This window comes from Podarcis liolepis (genome assembly GCF_965112155.1).
Source record: "Podarcis liolepis genome assembly, chromosome: 5".
NCBI lineage: Eukaryota > Metazoa > Chordata > Lepidosauria > Squamata > Lacertidae > Podarcis > Podarcis liolepis.
Genome location: NC_139556.1, coordinates 103,280,284 through 103,301,350, shown reverse-complemented (window position 1 = coordinate 103,301,350; position 21,067 = coordinate 103,280,284). Strand labels below are relative to the sequence as shown.

The window sequence follows — 21,067 nt, the reverse complement described above, 5'->3', positions numbered from 1 at the left end:
TTTGTTTTGGAAAGAACGCTTTTAATCTTCATGGTTGCAGGAGGTCTTTGCTATCCTATTGGCCACTCCTGAAAATTCCCATAATGCTTAAGGGTGCTGCAAGCATCACGCTAGTGAGAGACCTCTATGATACCAGGAGGAATCGATGCTTGCTCAAGGTCTCTTCTAAATTTCTCCCTAACTTTCTCTGCTTCTGTAGTGGAAAGTATCAGGCTTTCCTGAAAACTGGGAAACTACAACAGAGTTGACCCGTGCAAACAGTTGTAGGGCGTAGACAGAAATGATGCAGTTTTACTTGTGAAAAACTGGTGATGCCACAGGAACAAATAAACAATTTATAAGAAAAAAAGCGGAGGGGGGGGGGCTACAAAAAGGTAGAATGAAAACCAGCGCAACCTCTCGGCCACGCGACACCATCTCTCAGGCCTTTCGAAGTACTGGTGGCCTTATTTTAGCTGCAGGGCCAGAGAGAAGGCAAAGAGTGATCATTTTGGAAGACAAGCCCAAACGCAGTTTCCCACAGATCAGGAGTGCAATCCAGAAGGAGGTGGCCGTGCCTTTGGGACTGCGATTCCTGCTTTCCAGGGGGTTGGGTGAGATGATCCTTGGTGTGATGCTATGACCCAGCCATTCCCACCCGGATGAAACACAGTTTAGTTTCCCTAGGAAGCACTTGGCATTTCCCTTCACCCTTGGAAAGAAGCAAACGTCTCCACAATCTCTCTAGCAGCAAATTTAAGGGTCTCTACCCAACTACTGAGGGACGTGGGTGGCGCTGTGGGTTAAACCACAGAGCCTAGGACTTGCCGATCAGAAGGTCGGCGGTTCGAATCCCCGCAACGGGGTGAGCTCCCGTTACTCAGTCCCTGCTCCTGCCAACCTAGCAGTTCGAAAGCACAGCAAAGTGCAAGTAGATAAATAGGTACCGCTCCGGCGGGAAGGTAAAGGGCGTTTCCGTGCGCTGCTCTGGTTCGCCAGAAGTGGCTTAGTTATGCTGGCCACATGACCCGGAAGCTGTACGCCGGCTCCCTCGGTCAGTAAAGTGAGATGAGCGCCGCAACCCCAGAGTCAGTCACGACTGGACCTAATGGTCAGGGGTCCCTATACTTTTACTCAACTACTTGGATAAGGCAAGTAGTCGCAATGACTGTTTACCACCTCCAATACCGGAGGCTGCCCAGCTCTAAATGGCACCTGCTGGGAATCACAAGGGCAAAGGGCGTTGCTGCTGCCCTCGGGGCATCCTGCTTGGGGGCATCCTGCCCTGGGCACCTGGCTGGCCACTATGAGAACCGGAGGATGGACTAGAAGGGCCCCCTCTGGCCTCATCCAGCAGCTGCAAGGCTCTTCCTGCGCATGGATCTGTGCAGGTAACCTTGTTTCATAAGAGACTGTAGAAACTGAAGAGGGATTTTTGCTCTCTCTCCTCTTGCTGGAACTGCCACTCGGACACATCACTTGAATTTATGGAAAATTTGACTCTCTGGTGGGCTGCTGGGCCAGAGCAAATTCTTCTAAGCAGCTTTTCCAACTGACTAACGTTGCTTGCGTAACCCATCCATTTGAGGTGTGGCCATTTTAAGATCCCATGCCAGGAAAATGTATAGATAAATTTTCATTAAAAAGGTCTTCGGAGTAGCTTACGAAAACTGAACAAAATCCAGATAAAAATACTAATATACATATGCCCATGAATGAATGGAGAGCAACCAAAAATCCAACACCACAGCAACGAAGTCTCACCAGCTTTTCCTCACAGGCACACAGAGTATCAGCAGAGGCAGCCTGTAAGGAGGACTGTGCAGGTTTCGTGTGTGCTTGCCTGCCCGTCTGGGGATAGGTTGCCTTCTTTTGCCTTCCGGAAGTATTACATCACGGCACACACACTAGAGTCACGCTGCTCCTGCTTTCCCGACAGAGTTCCTCTTGCCCCGACAGTTCAGGGCTAAGACACTCTGGGGAAAGGGTCACCAAGGCAACCCCCAAGCCCAGAACTAAGTAAAAGGTATTTGGGCTATTTGCTAATTTGACGAGAGAGGGTGATGCGGAAACAAAGAGGCTACTCCACATTAACAGGCCTTGATGAAGAGTGGAAACAGCCATGCTCACCTTCCTAGGAACTAGGTCAGGGGGTGCAGTGGTTAGAGTGCTGGACCGGGACCTGGGAGACCAGGGTGGTTCAAATCCCCCCTCAGCCGTGAAGTTCTGAGTGACCTTGGGCCAGTCCCAGCCCCCCAGCCTAACCTAAACCACACAGTTACTGCCTGGGAGCCTCAATTACAATTGCAGGCTTCCCATAAGCATCTGGTTGGCCGCTGCAAGAAAAGAAATGTGGACTGGATGAGCCTTTGGTCTGATCTAGCAGGCCTCATCGTATGCCTGTATCATGGCTCAAGTTGCTACTGTAGCCTGTAAATGCTGAAACTGCTTGAGTCTTCCATATCCTTGAGGCTGCCTCTTTCACTCCATGCCATAATGAAGAGTGACCTGCAAGGCCATCCCTGTGACTCCACCTAGGCATCAAGGCCAAACAGCAAAGGCGGCAGAGATCCCTCCCTCTGGAAGCTTGCCTGAGCTTCAGCATTTTCTAGGAGTGCTGAAAGATCCGCACTGCATTGGCCAGCATTTAATAACATGGGTAAAGCAGGTGGGGATTAATTTTGGTGCATCCACAATGCTTAGGATTTTAGTTGGGCATTTCACCTTGCCAGTTTTATTGCTGTGTTTCTAAAAGATGGCTATTGACCTGAGAATGGAGTGCGTTAGAAAATGAGACACACAAGTCGATGCACTTCTGGTTGGGCTGCACATGACCAGCTAGAAATTTAAAGCAGTAGTTCTCTTAACTCCGGGAGGCTCCTTCTGACAATGTGGGAAGTCTTGGTTTAAACACTGAAGGTTGGAAATTGCTCCATACACCAAGTACGCCCAGGCCTGAGTTTTCAAAGCAGATGCGTCCCAGAGATTTCTGACTTGACTAACGCATTGCCCTGCAGAAGCTGCTGGACTTTGACTTCCGTCAGGGTCAGCGGCCACACGGCCAATGGTGTCGGGGTGGAGATAGGAGCTGCAGTCCAGCTACACATTTCCTACCCCTGGCCTGCAATTTCCTTACGCTTGTTTGCCACATAGGGGAGCAGTTCTCCTTCCAAGCTTACCTTCTTGTATTGTTTCTCAGCTTCACATCCCTGTTCCGTAGCTCGGAAAGCCGTGTCCCCAGGAGAACCTGGGAAGAAAGAGGAAGGACTCGCGTCACGTGGCACATGGCACAAAAACAGCAAAGGCTCTTAATGCAAGTCTGCTCTTCCTCTCCCTGGTACACAAGAATCTGCCCCCACATACACACATCTGGAGAGATCTAAAGCAGGGGTCAGCAAAATTTTCAGTCCACTGTCCCTCAGAACTTGTGGTGGGCTGGACTATATTTGTTGGGGGGGGGGTGAACGAATTCCTATGTCCCACAAAGAACCCAGAGATGCATTTTAAATCAAAGCACACATTCTACTCATGTAAAAATACGCTGACTGTCCACGGGCTGGATTTAGAAGGTGACTGGGCCAGATCCGGCCCCTGGGCCTTAGTTTGCCTACACATGATCTACAGCAAGGGTTGCTTGTTTGCTGGGGGTAGCGAATATGCAGTACAACAGAGAGAACACCGAGGTCACTGCAGTCACCCTCAGCTACGTTCACAGGAAGTATCTCTGCTGATGGAGCAGGAATTCACTGCCAGGCTAGTGTGACGTATTCAACATTCAGGCAGCAGGCGGGTGTGGGTGTGTCAGACATGCCCCTCACTGTGGCAGGGGAAGGGACTGCCAGTCTGTCAATGGGTGCAGCGAAAGGTTTTCCTTTATGCAAACAACTGAAAGTTTTAAAATGAAGGATGCACATGAAGCACTGATCTTCTGCTCTCCCTCAGGAACGCTGTTTGCACAAGTTGAAAAACAGAACTTTTATGAGAAGCAGCCATCTTACCTAGCAGACCAGCTTCACAGCATACTCAAATCATAAAACTTAAAAGTATCCCGTTGTAACTGACGAAGCGCCCTTCTACACTTGCCAGGTTTCCCCCCCCCCCTTTGCATTGCATTTAGCATTTTTTTAGATGTGGAGGAATGTTAAGGGACAGGTAAAAAAAGTGCTTTTTACACACCTAATAACAGAAGTAGATCAGAAGCTCCTATGACTTCACTAATCAAATTGTAACCTGTGGAAAACCAGCAAAAAAGGGGAAATAAAAATTATAAATACAAACAAATGGCAAAGCAAATGTGAGACGTTTCCGTCTCAGACACTGCGAGGGCCAGACAGACAGAATGGCAAACTTACCAAATGTGGCAGGCCAACCGATACAGGCAGGTGGGTTGAGAATGATTCACAATGAAGTGAAAATTACAATAGACTTTTTTCTAAAAAAATCTGAAAGCACATAGGAGGATCTCATCTACTTGTCATTAGTTTCCAAGTACGTCCCTGACATTCATCCCACTCCCTGGGCAAAGAGCAATCTGCTCAGGGAGGGCAAATACTGCTGAAAGGAGACAGAGAGAGGCCGCTGCCCGCTTCCTGGCAAGTGGTAGCGCCACAATGGCAGAAGCCTCCAAGTCCCTGAACCAAGAAGGTGTTGGTGACAGAGGCAGGGCCCTGTTAAGCATTAGCAAAGGCTCAGTACGATGGAAACGGCTGCTTCAGGTGTGATAATCTGGGAGGAAGGACTGCAGGGCCCTGAAAATGTCCAGCAGCCATCACTAAACCAGAGGAGCCCTTTGCCCATGCATGGCAATATGTTCAGATGCTCACGTTTGCATAAATGCCCAAACTGCCCGGGGGGGGGGGGAGGAACTGGGCACTGCGAAGCAAACATTCAGTCCAACACTGCTTAAGTCACCAGAAAGGGCAGGTTTGTATAACTCAACCAGATGAAAAATTCCCTTACCAGGTGTGAGGAAACCCGACAGTGATCTGAGGCTCTCTCCAATCTTCTCGAAATCAGGCAGCAGCTTAGCGAGCTCTTCTGAATCAGGAAGAGCTTTTGTAAGTTTTTCTAGGAAAAGCAAAGGGAAAGTTAGCCCCTTTGGGGTTGTTTTAGGTAAAAAGAACAGCCTGTCATCTCCCTAGCTGGGGAGTGGCGGGGGAAACCCTGCCAGATGGGCAGGGTATAAATAAATTATCATCATCATCTTTAACCTGGACGGTTATGTTCAGAATTTCTTAATGGCTCTTTATATACTTTAGCAAGCTCTACTGCAGAAGATTTCTAAATGTGTTTCATAAATGATACACCATACCATCCCGATACACAGGATGTCCTCTGAACACATACAGAAGTCAGAATCCTATCAACATTTAAGAGGGCCCAGTCAGCTTTGAGGTATAACAATTCAGATGCAAGCACCTCACTATTTTTAACGTGTCCTGCGCAACTCGTTTTATGAATGGGAAACTGCAGCTGAGAGATGGTGTTGGCTTCAGAGGTGCCACACCATTGAACCCAGACCTCCTGGGACCCAAATATAAGAACCGTGCCAACAGAGCTGGAAGAATTATCTTGCTCCTGAAGGAGTTACAGACTTAGCTTGGCCCCTGCACCAGCAAGGATGGCCTTGTTTCTAAGCAGGTGGCAGTGAATCAGAAATTCCAGTTCCTTATACTTCTCGTGCAAAACAGAAAACATGCCTATCAGTGACACAGTAGGCTGAAACCCCAAAACCCCGGGAGCGAGGTGTTAACTTCTGGGGAAACTCTGGTTTCCTGGCAAACTGCTTCAGAGCAGGAGGGCGGCAAGATCCTGGGGAGACCAGCAGGAACCTGGCTGAAAGCAAGGAGCCATCAGGAAGAGGAGGGGGAAGTCTCTCAGGCTAGGAAGTATAAATTCTCCTGGGCCACCACTGCAAATATTTTAAGGGAACCAGTCCTGCGCTACAGTTAAGGCAGGTCCAGCTCTGCTGCAAAGGCTGACTCCATGACTCTGGTACCAGAGCCGAGGAAGCAGCGTTTATAGCAATGTTGTCATCATTTTTTTCTTCTTCTTATTCGGCAATCCCTCGTAGCCGAGTCAGATTGTCTCCCATAAACACGGTTTTAAGAGTGAGTCCGTAAGTGACTATGGAGGCCAATTCTGGACCCACATGTCCTTCCACAGTGGGGACATTGGTTTCTGGGCGGGAGTTGATCACAGTGAGGGTTTGCCAAGTCTTCCTTCCTCTTAGCACGTTTCTCCCTTGCGTCCTGAGTTTGAGAGTCTTCAAAGCCCATGACACCTTTGGTAAAGGCTGTTCTCCAGTTGGAGCACTCGCAGGCAAGCGTTTCCCAATTGTTGGTGTTTATACTACATTTTTAAAGATTTGCCTTAAGACAACGGTGCTACTCCCAGAACAGCAAGAAGGAGCCCACCTCCCATGCCAGGCCAAGGCTCCATACCAAACGGTTATCTGGCATCTCAATCTGCATTTGATATGGCCTCCCCCCCCACCCTCAACTGCACTCTTGAAAAGCCATGTGTGCTTTTGTACTATTTAACAGTACACTGCTTGACTGTTAAAAAACCCCTCAAAGTGGTACACAAAAACATTTTTTTTAATTGGATGGGATTTCATTGTTTTACTGCTGGAGTATATCCTTTAGTATGAGCCACACAGAGATTTGGAGAGAGTAAAATAAACAATATCAGGGAATATTATGCAATAAAAACGTTTGGTTTTCTGAAATGTATTTTTTTTAAATCCCCAGAAATGATGCCTGTCCCTTTGTATAAATGATTATCAAAGTTCCGCAACAACTTGGCATCAGAGGAAAAATGAAAAGCTGGCACCAACCGAGGTCAACGTATTCATCAAGTTCCCATATGAAGTCAGGGATAATCCACTTGTACTCAGTGAGATCAGGCACCATCTCCTTCCATTGGTCATATGTCTAAATTAGAAGTGAGAAAGACATCAACAAACTTTTGCATTAGCTACTACGATGACTAGAACAAAACTGCAAGTCTGCAGTGTACAAGACTATTCCTTCCTCCAGCCTTCTGACTGAATAACAGAATTGGAATGGGACCCTTGCAGTCATCTAGTCCACCCCCTGCAATGCAGGGTTCTCAACTGAAGCATCCCTGACCGAGGGCCACCCAACCTCTGCTTGAAAACCTCCAAGGAAGGCGACTCCACCACCTTCCAAGAGAGTCCATTCCACTCTCAAACAGAATGTTCTTCCTAATGTTTAGTCAGAATACCCTGTCTTGTCATATATACCCAAATCAATGGGTTGCATTTATGTTTTTAAAAAGTAATTCATCAGCACCAGGTCCTTTTTCAAGTTGCCTTTTGAGTCTGGGAACTTCACATGCAAAATGGGCAGGAGCTCCCTTTGATCAGGGTGAGGGCCAAAGAAGAGCCCCAGGAGGGCGCTGACCTCGCAGGGTACACCTCTGTTTCGTTGACTGGCTTATCACTGAGCTCCATATGATCAGTGCTTCTCCTCCTCACTCAAGGCTGAGTAAGACCACCTGGCTGGCCCTGCCTTTCCCGTGGCTGAAACTATAGAAGCAGCAGCTGCCTAGAGGTTGCCAGCCTTTGGGCAGACATCCATCTGCTCCTTGTGCTGCTGAGAAGAAAACCAGTCAAACCAAGCTGTGCCTTTTTGCCCCTGGTGAGGAATCTCCTTCCCAGAGGGGTTCTGTCTGCTCAGCAGCACTCCCCAATAAACTACTTTGCAAATTACTGTGTGTTTGAACTGCATAATAATTGTAGATTGAAGTGTGTTTGCTTAATGTGCATAATGCAACCATATTGTTTTGCTGACAGAAATGCTAGATTTCCAGTGCTTTGGTACTGCTGTGAGTAACTATGAGCTGTGTTGCAGAAGAAACATAATACAGGCAGCTAGAATTCATAGGTGAAAGAGCCCTGGCGGCACAGTGAGGCAGATGCACAAGTAGAATAGGACAGCTCATAGCCCTCGAAAGATCTTTGCCCTCCTGTAATTTGCAAATCATCTCATCAGCCACAATAACCACCTGGTGATAAGAACCATAATCGGCTTATCCAGCTGCTTTAATCCTGAGCTTTGCCTGTTTCAGGGAGTATAACTGGGAGAGGGAATATAAAACTTTCTCCTTCCCAACTTCAACCTCTGCACATCTCTCATGACTCCACCGCCATCAAAACCAAGTTGCTTCTTGCAGCACACCTCAAATTAGGAGATGCCACTACAGCTTGGAGCTGTCATGAGAGAAGGGGACTTCCCCATTCAGAAAGTAGCAGCAACACTCCAGAGGACTTCTCCACTTCTACCGATGCTTCACATGCAAGAAAGGGAAGGAAGGGTACCCTCTCCTGCCATCAGTTCATGGCACCATCACTAGGGAAGAAGAAACGTAGAGAGCACCATCCTAGAGAAACCTAGCTCCATCTTGAAAAGCTATTTTTTCACTTCACCCCAGATGAAACGTGAAGATGGTTGAGAGCAGTGTTTCCTAAACTCTCCAGCTGTTTTTGAACTACAATTCCATACATCCCTGACCACTGCTCCTGCTAGCTAGGGATGATGGGAGTTGTAGTCCAAAAAACAACAGGCGACCCAAGTTTGGGAAACACTGGTCTAGAGGCCTGGAGCAAGGAGAGCCCCCAGGAAAAGTAAGGGGCTGGCATAAATTTGATGAGGGTTGGAGCAAAGGCTGGGGCTTTCCCACACTGAAAAGCAACCCTATTCCACTCCTGGATCTGAAGGAATATCAGCTAGGAATTTGGTAACTCTTTCATTGTCCTTTTGCACCATTTGCATAAGTCTGTGTTTGCAAGATGAGAACCCACTTCCTAGATCAGGGCCAATCTTGGCTGGCCAGGGGCTCCAACCTGGCCAAGGGTTCCACTGTTACTCAACCACAGGCAACTTCCCTTGGCAGTCCAAGGGTTCTTGCACAGCTGTCAGCAACTGAGCCGAACCGCTCAACTGCACCTGTGAAAAAGGCACTCCCTGAAGGCACTTTAAAAAATCCTGCCAGAGTCTGTCACTAAGGTAGCTGATCTTACTTTCTATGAAGCAACTTCCTTGCCTTAGATCAACAACTGTGTACTGTCCATCCCCAAATTTTTAGTTCTTCTGACAATGAGTCTAGAGTCACTGTGCCAACACACCGTACGGATGGCACAGACCAGTCACTACTCCAGAGCTAAGTACCTTTTTGGCTGTGTAGCCGCCGCCCACAGCAGATCCTAAGACGAGATAGCGAAGCTTCAGAAGCCTGGAAGCCACTCTGGCTAGCCAAAAGGTCCTGTGGGGCTGGGATCCATGCTTTACAAGAAGGAGTTTGCTGCTGCGCAAGGGAAGGTGATTAAGAGCAGAGAACGGCTGCGCTGAGATCCGTAACGGCAGCCTTTGAAATCTGGAAAGAGGATGGCGGGAATGATGAATACTCCGGGAAACGAGATGCAGTTTCTGCAGCGGCGACTTCCCTCTGACTCCATAGGTCCCACTTGCTAGGTGTTGACAGACAACGCTGAAGGAGAAGACAAAGAACTTATTTGCACATGCAACGCTGTTCCAGCTTTAATCAAGATTCTAATCTCCCACCCGCAGAACTACTCAAAGCAGACCCTGCACACCAGCATCCCATTCTTCTGAGCACCCCCCCCCCAGCTGTCCCTGAACCACCAGCTGCTGACTCCCAAAAGGTAGCACAAGATTTTCAGTAGCCGGTTGCAAGGCGGGGGGGGGGGGAGTATTGGGAAGGGAGCAAAGGGTAAGGCTTGCTGCACCAACAAATAACTACGTGGGATTGTGGAAATTGCTCTCTCTGCTGAGGGTCTCCTCAGCATCCTTCACATGAGCGCAGCTCACAGGTTTCAGAGTCCTCACCCAAGTCTCTGTGAAATCCTGGGATCAGCAACTTATGAGTATGGAGAAGCACACAAGTGGTCATCCTATGCTATCATCTACGTACATCATGGTTAAGGTACAGTACCTAACCAATACTGAAACCCACATTATAACACGCCAGTCCAATTGTTAGGTCCTAAGCAGTAAGGAATGAGGTAAGTCGCTACGTGGCCCTTGTGTAGCTGGCCGGACATGAGGAAAACACAGCCACGTGCTTTTGCTGTTACAGGAACATCACAGCAAGATTAAAGTCTTTATAAAACTCCCAATTCAACGGCCACCGAAACACAGAAAATTCCTTTCAATCGTGCATTGGCTAAATAAAGTAGATGTCACTGCAACTTGGGACCAGCTGCTTCCTTGCTGCAGAGGTGCGAGGAAAGCAGGCGCTCCAAGGCTGGGAATAATAAATTATTATTATTACTTATTATTATTAGACAGAAGGCATCCGCTGTTGTGGCCGGGAGGCACCGTCAAAGCACAAAATGCATAACGTAAGAACAGCAGCAAAAAACACCCTGCCTTCATATAGGACAGGCATAGGCAAACTCCGGCCCTCCGGATGTTTGGGACTACAATTCCCATCATCCCAAGCTTACAGGTCCAGTGGTCAGGGATGATTTAGATTTAGATAAATTTATTGTCATTGTCCGTATATACACAGTATACACAACAACGAAAATCAAACACCCACCCAAAGACCGGGTTCACATATACATTTGCACGTATCTCCGAACTCTCATCCTATTTAGACATAATCTATAAAACATAACATAATCCAGAATATAGCATGACCTATTAAAAACACAACATAACCTAAAACCTATCTCATTCCTTCCACTCCCTACTTACTAAACCTTGCAACTGGCCCTGAGATCATTATTTAGTGCAATCAGAGCTCTTGGATAGAAACTATTCAGAAGGCGTGTGGTTCGTGTTTTCATTGTCCTATATCTTCTGCCCGAAGGCAATAGTTCAAAGAAGTTGTGAGCAGGGTGGGTGGGATCTCTCAGAATATTATGTGACTTCTTCAAGATGCGAGACGTGAAGATCTCATCCAGGGTTGGTAGTCGGAGCCCAATAACGTTCTGGGCAATTTTAATTGTTCGCTGTAAAGCTTTTTTATCCGTTTCAGAGCTGCTCCCATACCACAATAATATACTATAGGTTAGGACACTCTCGATGGTACTATGATAATAGGACAGGAGTAGGTGCTGGGATAGATTCAGTCCCCTGGGCATTCTCAGGAAATACAACCTCCCCTGCACCTTCCTCACAACCATATTAATGATGGGAATTGTAGTCCCAAACATAGCTGTCAACCATCCCTTATTTGGCGGGAAACTCCCTTATCCCAACGCCGTGTCCCGCTGCTGTCCCTTATTGATGATGTCCCTTAAATTTCCCGGGTTTCATGCTCGCCCAGCTTGGGAGGGAAGCAGCGGCTTGGTGTCCTCCGCCGCGCGAGAGAGAGCGCGCATGAGCTACCGCGTCTCCATCTCTCCCTTTTCCCCCTCAGGCGTGTGTCATGAGGAGACGGGCGGCAGCGGGTGGGCAGGCAGCCCCTCTCTTGCGAGACTTCCGCCGCGCTGCCAGGGGAAGCTGGAGGCGGCGGCTGAGGAGGCAGCCTGAGGGAGGAGGAAGAGGAGGGGATGGGGAGGGACGCAGAAGGGCGGCGCTTCAGTGGCCGCTGCCGCGCTGCAACCACCTCATGCTGGGCTCGCGGGTGGTGTGGGCGTGAGTCTCTCTCCCTCCCCCCTCCCTCTCGGGTAGGGAAGGCCGATGGAACTCCTTGCACCAGGACGACGGCAGCCCCGACGTGCTGCTTAGCATACCCTCCAACCAGTGCAGTATCTTAATGTAGTGATTTCCCCCTCTGCATCCCTTTCATAACTCTATTTTTATAAATCATTTGTCCATCCATAGTTCCAATTTTTACTACAAATTTCTGTCAATCCTACCAATGTATGTAACTCTTGACAATAGCTTTTCAACTAAATTATAACCTTTCCCCATTCTTGATTAAAGAGGTCCTCTTCCTGGTTTCTAATTCTGCCTGTAAGCTTTGCCATCTCGACGTCGTTCATCAGTTTTGTCTGCCCCTCTCCTTTGGTGGGAGTTCTAGACCCTTAGGATCATCTAGTCCAACCCACTGCAAACACAGTCAGTGGCAGCCAAAGCAGCACGGCTTCATCAGTGGCGGATTTCTGTATAAGCCAAGCAAAACCCCTTATTTTGGCTGCTGACCCCTTATTTTCGAGGCTGCTGGTCCCTTGTTTTCAAATCTATAAGTTGACAGCCATGGTCCCAAACACCTGGAGGGTTTGCCTATGCCTGATATAGGACGTGCACGCGGCCCGAGGGGCGGGGGATAAATGATAAAGTCCTCATTCTTGTCCATGATTCTCCATCATCATCACCATCCTAAATAATAATTTTATTATTTCTACCCCGCCCCCCTGGCAGGGTTTCCCCAGCCACTCTGGGTGGGCGGCTTAAAGCAAATATTGTATTTTAATATTAATATTCCTCCAAGGTGGAAAGCTTCCCTCCCCCGGGGGGGGCGCATGCAGCCCCTCGGGGGGAGGGCAGGAGGGGCGCGGGGAGCCATTCCACCCCCCCCCCAGGGAGGCCGGTGTGGGGGCCCCAAGGTCGCCGCCCGGGCGAGGGGGGGAGAGGTTAGGCCTGAGGCCTCCGGCTCCCTCTCCCCTCCCCCCCGGCCCTGCCAGGGAGGCCGCCCCCTTCCGTCTCACCAGGCGGCGCGGGCGCTGCTCCTCCACATCCCGGCGTCTCGCCCTCCCTCTCGGCCCGCCAAGGGGCTCCCTCGCCCGGTGCGACGCCCAAAACACGCCGACGCCGCCGACGCCCGGAAGCGGAAGAGGCGGGCGGAGCGCTGGGAGGGAGACACCGCCCCCCTCGCCGAGGGACATAGACGCACGAAGCCTAGAGAGGCGACGCCGCGGAAGGGAAGGCGAGGAGGCAGGGGCGAGGCGGGGCAAGGGGAGGGGCTGGAAGGATCACGTGGTGCTGGATGCTCCTCCCCTGGCAGAGCCTCTCGCCGCCAGAAAGGCGGGATCCTCCTCCTTGCAAGCCGCGAGTTCGAGTCCTGCCCTCCCGAGCGAGGAGGAAACGGGCAGAAGAGAGGGGGAAATAGAAATAGTAATAGTAGTAGTAGTAGTAATAATAATAATAATAATATTTTAATAAATAATAGTAAATAATAAATTTAGCTTAATGGTTGCCATCAATTTGATTTTAATTAATTTTTATAATGAAATGTTTTAGAATGTTGCACTATTTTATTGTTGTTAGCCGACCTGAGCCCGGCTTCGGCTGGGGAGGGCAGGAGATAAATAAAATTTATTATTATTATTATTATTATTATTATTATTATTATTACAGACACATCACCTTGCCAACAAAGGTCCGTATAGTTCAAGCTCTGGTTTTCCCAGTAGTGATGTATGGAAGTGAGAGCTGGACCATAAAGAAGGCTGATCGCCGGAGAATGGATGCTTTTGAATTCTGGTGCTGGAGGAGACTCTTGAGAGTCCCATGGACTGCAAGAAGATCCAACCTCTCCATTCTGAAGGAAATCAGCCCTGAGTGCTCACTGGAAGGACAGATCCTGAAGCTGAGGCTCCAAGACTTTGGCCACCTCATGAGAAGAGAAGACTCCCTGGAAAAGACCCTGATGTTGGGAAAGATGGAGGGCACAAGGAGAAGGGGACGACAGAGGACGAGATGGTGGGACAGTGCTCTCGAAGCTACCAACATGAGGGTGGCAGTGGAAGACAGGAGTGCCTGGCATGCTCTGGTCCAGGGGGTCACAAAGAGTCGGACACGACTAAACAACTAAACAACAACAACAAATAATAAATTATTATTGCTGTTGTTGTTAGTAAGACTGTTTTTGTTTAAATTATTATTATTATGGTGGGACACTATGACTTCTGTTGATCTAGACTTTTGGGGTTTTTTAAAAAAAAATTATTGAACAATTTTAGCAAACATATTATCAATCAATTGTATTCCCACCCCCCCAAGGACTTCCCTCAGCTCCCCTCCCTGGTTTCTTTGCCCATATTATCCTCTGCATATTGCAAAATTGTACATATCGTTGCCTTAGCTATCATATATTCAACTGATAACTTTGTGAATGTTTATTCAAAACCTGCCAAGGAGTCCAAATCGTTTTGTTGTCTTTCTGGATAATTTGTAAAAAGGTCCCATTCTTCCTTGAAGCCACGGTTGTCCTTATTACGCAGTTTGTATGTCAACTTTGCCAACTCCGCATAGCTCATCAATTTTTCTTGCCACTGTTCTTTCGCTGGGATTTCCTCATTCTTCCATCCTTGTGCTAACAAGTCTCTTGCCGCTGTTGTAGCGTACATAAATAGATTCTTTGTTTTTTTGGCAGGTCTTTCCCTACAATCCCTAACAAAAATGCTTCAGGTTTCTTTACAAATGTCATTTAAAACTTTTTTTCCCAATTCATTGTATATCATTTCTCACTTTAAAAAAAATTCTGTACATTCCCACCACATATGATAAAAAGTACCTTCTTTTTCTTTACATTTCCAGCATACGTTTGACCCTGTTTTATACATTTTTGCTGGACACTAGACGTCTGTTGATGCAGCCTAGAAGAGCATTAGCTTTCCTTGCTGCTGCATCACGTTGCTGACTCATGTGAAGCTTGGGGTCCCCCAAGACCCCTAAATCTTTTTCACATGTACTGCTAGTAAGCCAAGTGTCCCCCATCTTATACAGTCATACCTCGGGTTGAATGTTCTTCAGGTTGAGCGCGTTCGGATTGTGCTCTGCGGCAACCCGGAAGTAACGGAGCGCGTTACTTCGGGGTTTCACCACTCGCGCATGCACAGGCGGTCAAAATGACATCTTGCGCATGTGCGGAAGCAGCGGAACGCGACACGCGCAGACGCGCTGTCGTGTCTTACGTTCCACTCAGGATGTGAACGGGGCTCCGGAACGGATCCCGTTCGCATCCCGAGGTACCACTGTATTTGTGCTTCTGGTTCTTCCTGCCTCAGTGCAGAGCCTGATATTTGTCCCTATTGGTTTATATGAATTATGAAGCACGACACACAGAAGGGAAGTGCCTTCAGCATATAGTATGGTCTGGCTTGTATAAATCCATCATTCACACACACACATGTATACAGTACATATTTTTATATATGTATAATCACTATAGGGACGTGGGTGGCACTGTTCTCTAAACCACAGAGACTAGGACTTGCCGATCAGTCGGTGGTTTGAATCCCCATGACGGGGTGAGCTCCCGTTGCTCGGTCCCTGCTCCTGCCAACCTAGTAGTTCAAAAGCACGTCAAAGTGCAAGTAGATAAATAGGTACCACTCCGGTGGGAAGGTAAATGGCATTTCCGTGTGCTGCTCTGGTTTGCCAGAAGCGGCTTAGTCATGCTGGCCACATGACCCGGAAGCTGTCTGCGGACAAACGCCGGCTCCCTCGGCCAGTAAAGCGAGATGAGCGCCGCAACCCCAGAGTCGGCCACGACTGCACCTAACAGTCAGGGGTCCCTTTACCTTTACCTTTATAATCACCACCTGATTCCTCTAATAAAGAAAGTAAAGAAACATTGACAAAAGAGCCACGATCGTAGGAAACCAGTGTATTATTGTGCTCAGATCCTGCTTGTGAGTTTCCCACAACTGGCATCTGGTTGGCCAGTCTGAGACCTGGATGCTAGACAGAACACGGCTCCTTTGGCCTGATCCTGCGGGCTCTTATGTTCTCAGGCAGGCTCTGAGTGCGAGAGCAACTCTCCTCTCCTGTGGATTCCAGGTAATGGGATTCAGAAGCATTGCTGTCCAGACTGGAGGCAGAGCAGAGCCATCAGGGTCCAGAGCCGCAGACATCTCTCTCCTCCATGAATTCGTCTTGTCCTCTTTTAAAGCCATCCAAGTTGGTGACCAGCCCTGCCTCCTGTGGCAAGGAGTTCCACCGATTAACTCTGCATGTGCGAAGGAGTGAATCTTCCACCGTTTGACTTCATGGGATGCCCATGAGCTCGACCATTAGGCGAGATGGAGAAGAACGTTTCTCTGTCCCCTTTCTCCGTGCCAGGCACCATCACATGAACTTCTCTTCCTCTCCTGCTCCCTTTTCCGTCTCCTTTCGCCCCGCTGAGGAGGTGGGTCTCTCCTTCGGTCGCTGAGCCCTGCCAAAGTTTGGCAGCACGTGGCAAAGTTCATTTGTACAGAGAGAGAGACGGCGATCAATCAAGACCTGCTTTTCTGCTTCTGACAAACACGCTGCCCGGCTCAGAGAAATCCCATAATCTTTCCTGGCGAAGCACTCCCCTTTTTTGGCCGGTCCCCAGCAGAAGAATGCAGCCGGGCTCCGTCTCCCCACCTCCAGCGCTCTCTCTGAACGGGCCAAGGATCTTCTGGCAGCGGATGCCAGAGCAGGACGGGCGAGGAGGGCCAGGTGGATCCTACCTGGAGCCATGGGGCGGAGCTGTCTGTCTGGAGGAAGGTGTGTCCCTAGCCAGCTTCCTTGGCATATAAGGGGTGACCCCTCCCGGGTGTCCTGGCAAGGCTTGCAGCAGCGACAGTGACCCTGGGGAGAGTCCGGGGAATACTTGGAGGCCTCAGGAGACCAGTGCAGACAGCTTCCCATGGGGAGGAAACATGGAGGGAACCACCAGGCTTTGCTCAACGAGGGAGAAGAGGCTGAAATGGTGAGTCCCAGACCCTAAAAGCGCAAGCGGGTTGGGTGCGTTGTAGCGGGTTGGGCTGGATGACCTTTGGGGTCCCTTCCAACTCTGCCATTCTATGAGTCCCCCTCTAGCAGAAGCGAGCAGGGAGCCAAGGGGAGCTTGGAAATGGAAAGGGGAAAGCTGTCTTTTGCCAGCTGTTTTTGTTGATAAGTGTTTCCTTCTGCTCTGGTGGGTAGGGCTTGAACCCAGGGCTTCAAGTGACAGGAAAGGAGATTGCGATTAAACAAGAACCTTCCGACAGGAAGAGCCGTTTGACAGGGGAGGAAGGTGATGGACTCTCAGAGGAAGTTGCTGAATTAGTCAGGCCAATTTCTTTGTAAGGCAGCGGCCTTAGCTGACCTCCTGGATGTCCCCATCAGCATCCCCAAAGAATGAGCCAGGGTGCAAGAGACAGGACTGGAGGAGGGACCTCCCCCCCCCCCTCACCTGCCTGCTAGGTAGGAGAATAAGATCCAGAGAGTTGTGAGTGAGCAGAGCTGGGAGCAGGAGACAGAGACTCGCTTGCTCTGCGCTGGACCCAAAGCCCGGACTACATCCTATGCTCAGGTTGTATCTGCGTGCAGATAAACCCAGATATCCTAAAGGCACCGCAGGGTCTTTCGTTCCAAGGAAACTGAACCCAGGTAAAGTGCCTTGAACCCTGGATTCTCTCTCGGCTCAGAAATTGGGGTGGCGCAGAACATTATGTTAAATATGTGGAACACATCTGGCTTAAACCTTTCCCCATGGAGGCTCCTGAACCAAATGGAAACCCTTCTGGGAATACTAAGTTTCTAACTTAGCAGCAGTCCTGCGTTAGCTCTGCTCTGCTTCCCATGGGCAGCTCCCAAGACAGCGCCTGCTGCCCATTCCTGGCCGTATCCTGTCTTGCACAGCAGCAGCAGCAGCAGCAGCAGCAGTCCCTTCAAAGGGTTAATTTCTCCAGACATCTTTCAACATTCATTGCCCAGAGGGATTGTGGCTGCGGTCCTGGGCAAATTTACCTTCAGGCAGGAATCCAAACTGAAATCAGACGGATGGCTGTCTGTCATGGATGCTCCAGTTGGAGGTTTCCTGCATTGCTGGGGGTTGGACTAGATGGCCCCTGAGGGTCCCTTGCAACTCTACAATTCTCCGGTACAAACCTCAGGGTTGCATCCTCTCCTAGGAGGCTGGTCACATAAGCCTTGCGTTTCTGTGGACTATGCTAGACCTGACACTAAGAGCGTCCTTAGAAACCAAGTCTGTTTTGAAAAATGGAAGGAGCAGGAGCGGAGGTCCCGATTCTCCTCAGGGCTGCTGTGCTTGCAAAGAAGCGCTCTAACCCCTTCGTCCCCAACTGACTCCGGAGTGAGTCACTGCAAATGACTGAACCAGCAGGACTCACCCAGACGGCTGTTCCTCCAAAGTGGTAACATCAAGTAATGCTGTGAGTCGTACATCCTCATCTCTGGCAACCGCAGGGACGCCCGCTGCTGCTGCTCCTGTTGAGCTGGTTCCACCGATTTGGGGGGGGAAGTCGCGTTTCCAACAACAGCGAAAAACAGACCGTAAAAGGAAGCGGAAAGAAGATGAACAGCAATGGAGAACGTCGGAGTCAAAGGATCAAAGGCTAGACTGCAAAAGTTTAAAAGGCTTGGGAGAGCAAAAAGGTCTGCTCCTGGCCCCCCCAAAATGGAAAAGTAGGCGATTGATGGTGGTGGTGGGAGCTCTGTTCAAGAGACCCTCCCTGGTTTCCACCTGCCTCTGCTTTCCACCTGTCCATGCGGGGGCTTCATGACTAGAGAGAGGGGAGAGAGTGGGAGCCGCTAGGCTTTGCTTGCAAAATGCTGGTGGACAAATTCTGCTTCTTTAAACGCCAGCCCTGCAGTGTCCTTTTGTTGCAGGGAGAGGGATCAGGGCTCGGCCGCTGACTTGGCACAGGCAGAAGAAAATGGCAGAGACCCTGTTTCCTGCTCAGCACTGGGTTCCTGCTTTCTGCAGCGCCCCAGAAGCTCCCCAAGACCGGCTAGTTGCCCAGGGCTCAGGGCCGTCTTACCCATAGGTGCTAGGGGTGCGGGGCACCTGGGCGCTGGGCTCTCAGGGGCACCAGGCCGAGAGTCTGGGGCCCGAGAGTTGAGTCCAGGGAAGAGCCTGTCCGTCCATCGGAGCTCTGCGGTGGGCTCTTCTGCTGCGGGCGGCTCTGCGCTGCGAGTTCGGGGGCGACCGAGGCAGTGAGGCGACTGGCCAGCTCTGCCCTCCTACACACCTGGGACTGGGCAACCTGGGGGGTGGGGAGACCAGGCGGATCTTTGCACCCTGGCGCCGCATGTGCTTCAGACAGCCCTGCCAGTGCTCTAGAAGCAGTGCCAAGCCCTGCCCTTATCTGCATGGCACCGTGTGGGGCAGGTGGGCATGGCTTGCCCCAAACAGTCTCGCAGGCCCATTGGGTGAGAGGCTGGCAGGCCAAGATGGGCCAGAGGTTACACCATCATTTCCGAGTGCCCCCCAAATGCCAAGACCATCATGACAACCCTTATGCCACTACGGCTCCTCACTGTGCCACGCAGAGTCCTGGGTGGGTCAGATATAGGATCTCCCATGTGTTTATCTATGTGCTGTGTGGAGAAGTACTCCCAGTGCCTGTTTTCCTCTTCCCTCCTGATTCTTTTTTCCTCTTGTGTCATGTCTGTTAGATTGTCAGCAGGGACTGACATATTTTAGGGTTTGCCAAGAGCTTAGATAAACTTCAGGTCTTTGTAATTAATGACGGTGGTAGCATAAACTGAATTTAATAATGAAAAGAGTGATTTTAAAGTGGTGCCGAAGAGCCAACGGGAAAGCCTTTTGGAAGTCTCTTGTGAGAACTGCCGCTCTTGGCATGCCGGCCCCCCGAGGATTGACCAGAAGTCAATACGGCCCTCGGCCTTTAAAACCTTGCCCACCCCCCACCTCCCCAGTGTCTGCTGCAGTTTCAGACGTGGCTCATCTCTTGGGCTAAACTCCCACTTGGTTTTCCTTGAAGACGTGCCATCGGGGTCTCTGGTGAACCCGCAAGTCCTGCAACTGCAGCAGGCAGCCGTTCTGTCAACCCATCAACCGCACAGTTTCGTGCAAAAACTGGATTTAAAATGTTTGTGGTTTTTGGGTAGTTGTTTCTTTCTGGGTTTGGTATTACTCAGCAATCTGTGGCATGTGCTTAGCCCACAAGCTGTGATCCAAAGGAATGATGCAGATTACACAACTGTTTCCTTTTGGTCATTTTAATCATCTTTGCGGCCGGACGGAGAGCCGGCCAAGTTAAGGACGGGGTGTTGCTCTGCTGCGGCTGGAGGGTAGCAGGAATTGTGGCAGGTGGGGAAGGAGGGGCAGAAAGAGTATCTGCCATGCAGAGTATCGCCTTCACACTGGCATTTGCCTCTGCCTCTCAAAAACTCCGTCACTTGCCGAGTCATAAGCAGATACTGAGCCTGGATTTGCAGCTTTTCTGTGGTTCCCGTCTCAACTTTTTGTGGTGGTGGTGGCGGGGAAGACAGATACAGTGCTCCTTTGTGCTACACATAGCAAAACTCTGGAACTCCCTTCCACTGGAAGCAGTGATGGACATCAGCCTGGGTGTCTTATGAACAACAGAGGTTTACAGACTGTCTCAAGGCAAATCCAAAAAAATGTAGTATAAACACCGACAACTGGGAAACACTGGCCTGCGAGCGCTCCAGTTGGAGAACAGTTGGAGAATGTGTCATGGGCATTGAAGACGCTCAAACTCAGGACGCAAGGGAGAAACGTGCTAAGAGGAAGGCATGCTGGCAAATCCACACCGTGATCAACTCCCATCCAGAAACCTATGTCCCCACTGTAGAAGGACGTATGGGTCCAGAATTGGCCTCCACAGTCACTTACGGACTCACTTTTAAAAACTGTGTTCATGGAAGGCAATCTTACTCCGCTACGAGTGATTGCCAAAGAGAAGAGAGAAGAGGATTAGGCAAATTTGTGGCTGTTGAAGGCTACTAGCCAGGAGGGCTTTGCTGTGCCTCCGCAGAGAGAGGCCACCAGCTGGGATAACTTTAAAAGAGGATTGGACCAAATCATGGAGGAGGAGGAGAGGGCCAGGGATGCTTCTGAATGACAGTTGCTGGAAACTGCCCAAAGAGAGGGTTCCTCTTGTGCCCAGATCCTGCTTGTGGTTCTCCCGTTGGGCCACCAGGTCGGCCGCTGTGAGAACAGGATGCTGGCCAGGACGGGCCGCTGGCCTGATCCTGCCGGCTTGTCTTATGCTCTTCTGTTCCATATCCCAAGCGGCCTCAGGGGCAGGTTGCTCTCAACCTCCTCCATGTCAAGAGGTCTGAAAGACACCTGCTCAAAAAAGCAGATTCATGCAGATTTCATGCATTTTCCATTTGACCCGGGGAACGCAGGAAGGATGGATTGTGATTGACATATGCAAATAGTTACAACTCAGTTGAGC

The 21,067-nt window shown here is 49.9% G+C and overlaps 2 protein-coding genes across 13 annotated transcripts in view; one reads left to right on the top strand and one right to left on the bottom strand.

The window, feature by feature from the left end:
- OPA1 (OPA1 mitochondrial dynamin like GTPase) overlaps nt 1-12,809 on the bottom strand; it is a 55,310-nt gene extending 42,501 nt beyond the window's left edge. For 3 of the 8 annotated variants that reach the window (XM_083503971.1, XM_083503970.1, XM_083503975.1), the window contains exons 1-6: nt 12,626-12,758; nt 9,174-9,492; nt 6,818-6,914; nt 4,939-5,046; nt 4,156-4,209; nt 3,159-3,226 (exon numbers count right to left, since the gene is read on the bottom strand). In XM_083503971.1, the coding sequence (XP_083360097.1) occupies nt 3,159-3,226; nt 4,156-4,209; nt 4,939-5,046; nt 6,818-6,914; nt 9,174-9,492; nt 12,626-12,654 (675 nt within the window). In that variant the 5' untranslated portion in view covers nt 12,655-12,758. Of the gene's footprint in view, nt 1-3,158; nt 3,227-4,155; nt 4,210-4,938; nt 5,047-6,817; nt 6,915-9,173; nt 9,493-12,625 lie in introns of all 8 variants that reach the window. The other 5 variants (XM_083503973.1, XM_083503977.1, XM_083503974.1 and 2 more) reach the window with 4 other exon arrangements.
- Nucleotides 12,810-15,227: 2,418 nt separating this feature from the next.
- LOC310707134 (putative cation-transporting ATPase 13A4) overlaps nt 15,228-21,067 on the top strand; it is a 47,627-nt gene continuing 41,787 nt past the window's right edge. For 3 of the 5 annotated variants that reach the window (XM_083503932.1, XM_083503930.1, XM_083503928.1), the window contains exon 1: nt 15,230-16,599. In XM_083503932.1, coding sequence (XP_083360058.1) covers nt 16,537-16,599 — 63 coding nt within the window. In that variant the 5' untranslated portion in view covers nt 15,230-16,536. Of the gene's footprint in view, nt 16,600-17,216; nt 17,262-21,067 lie in introns of those variants that run through there. The other 2 variants (XM_083503931.1, XM_083503929.1) reach the window with 2 other exon arrangements.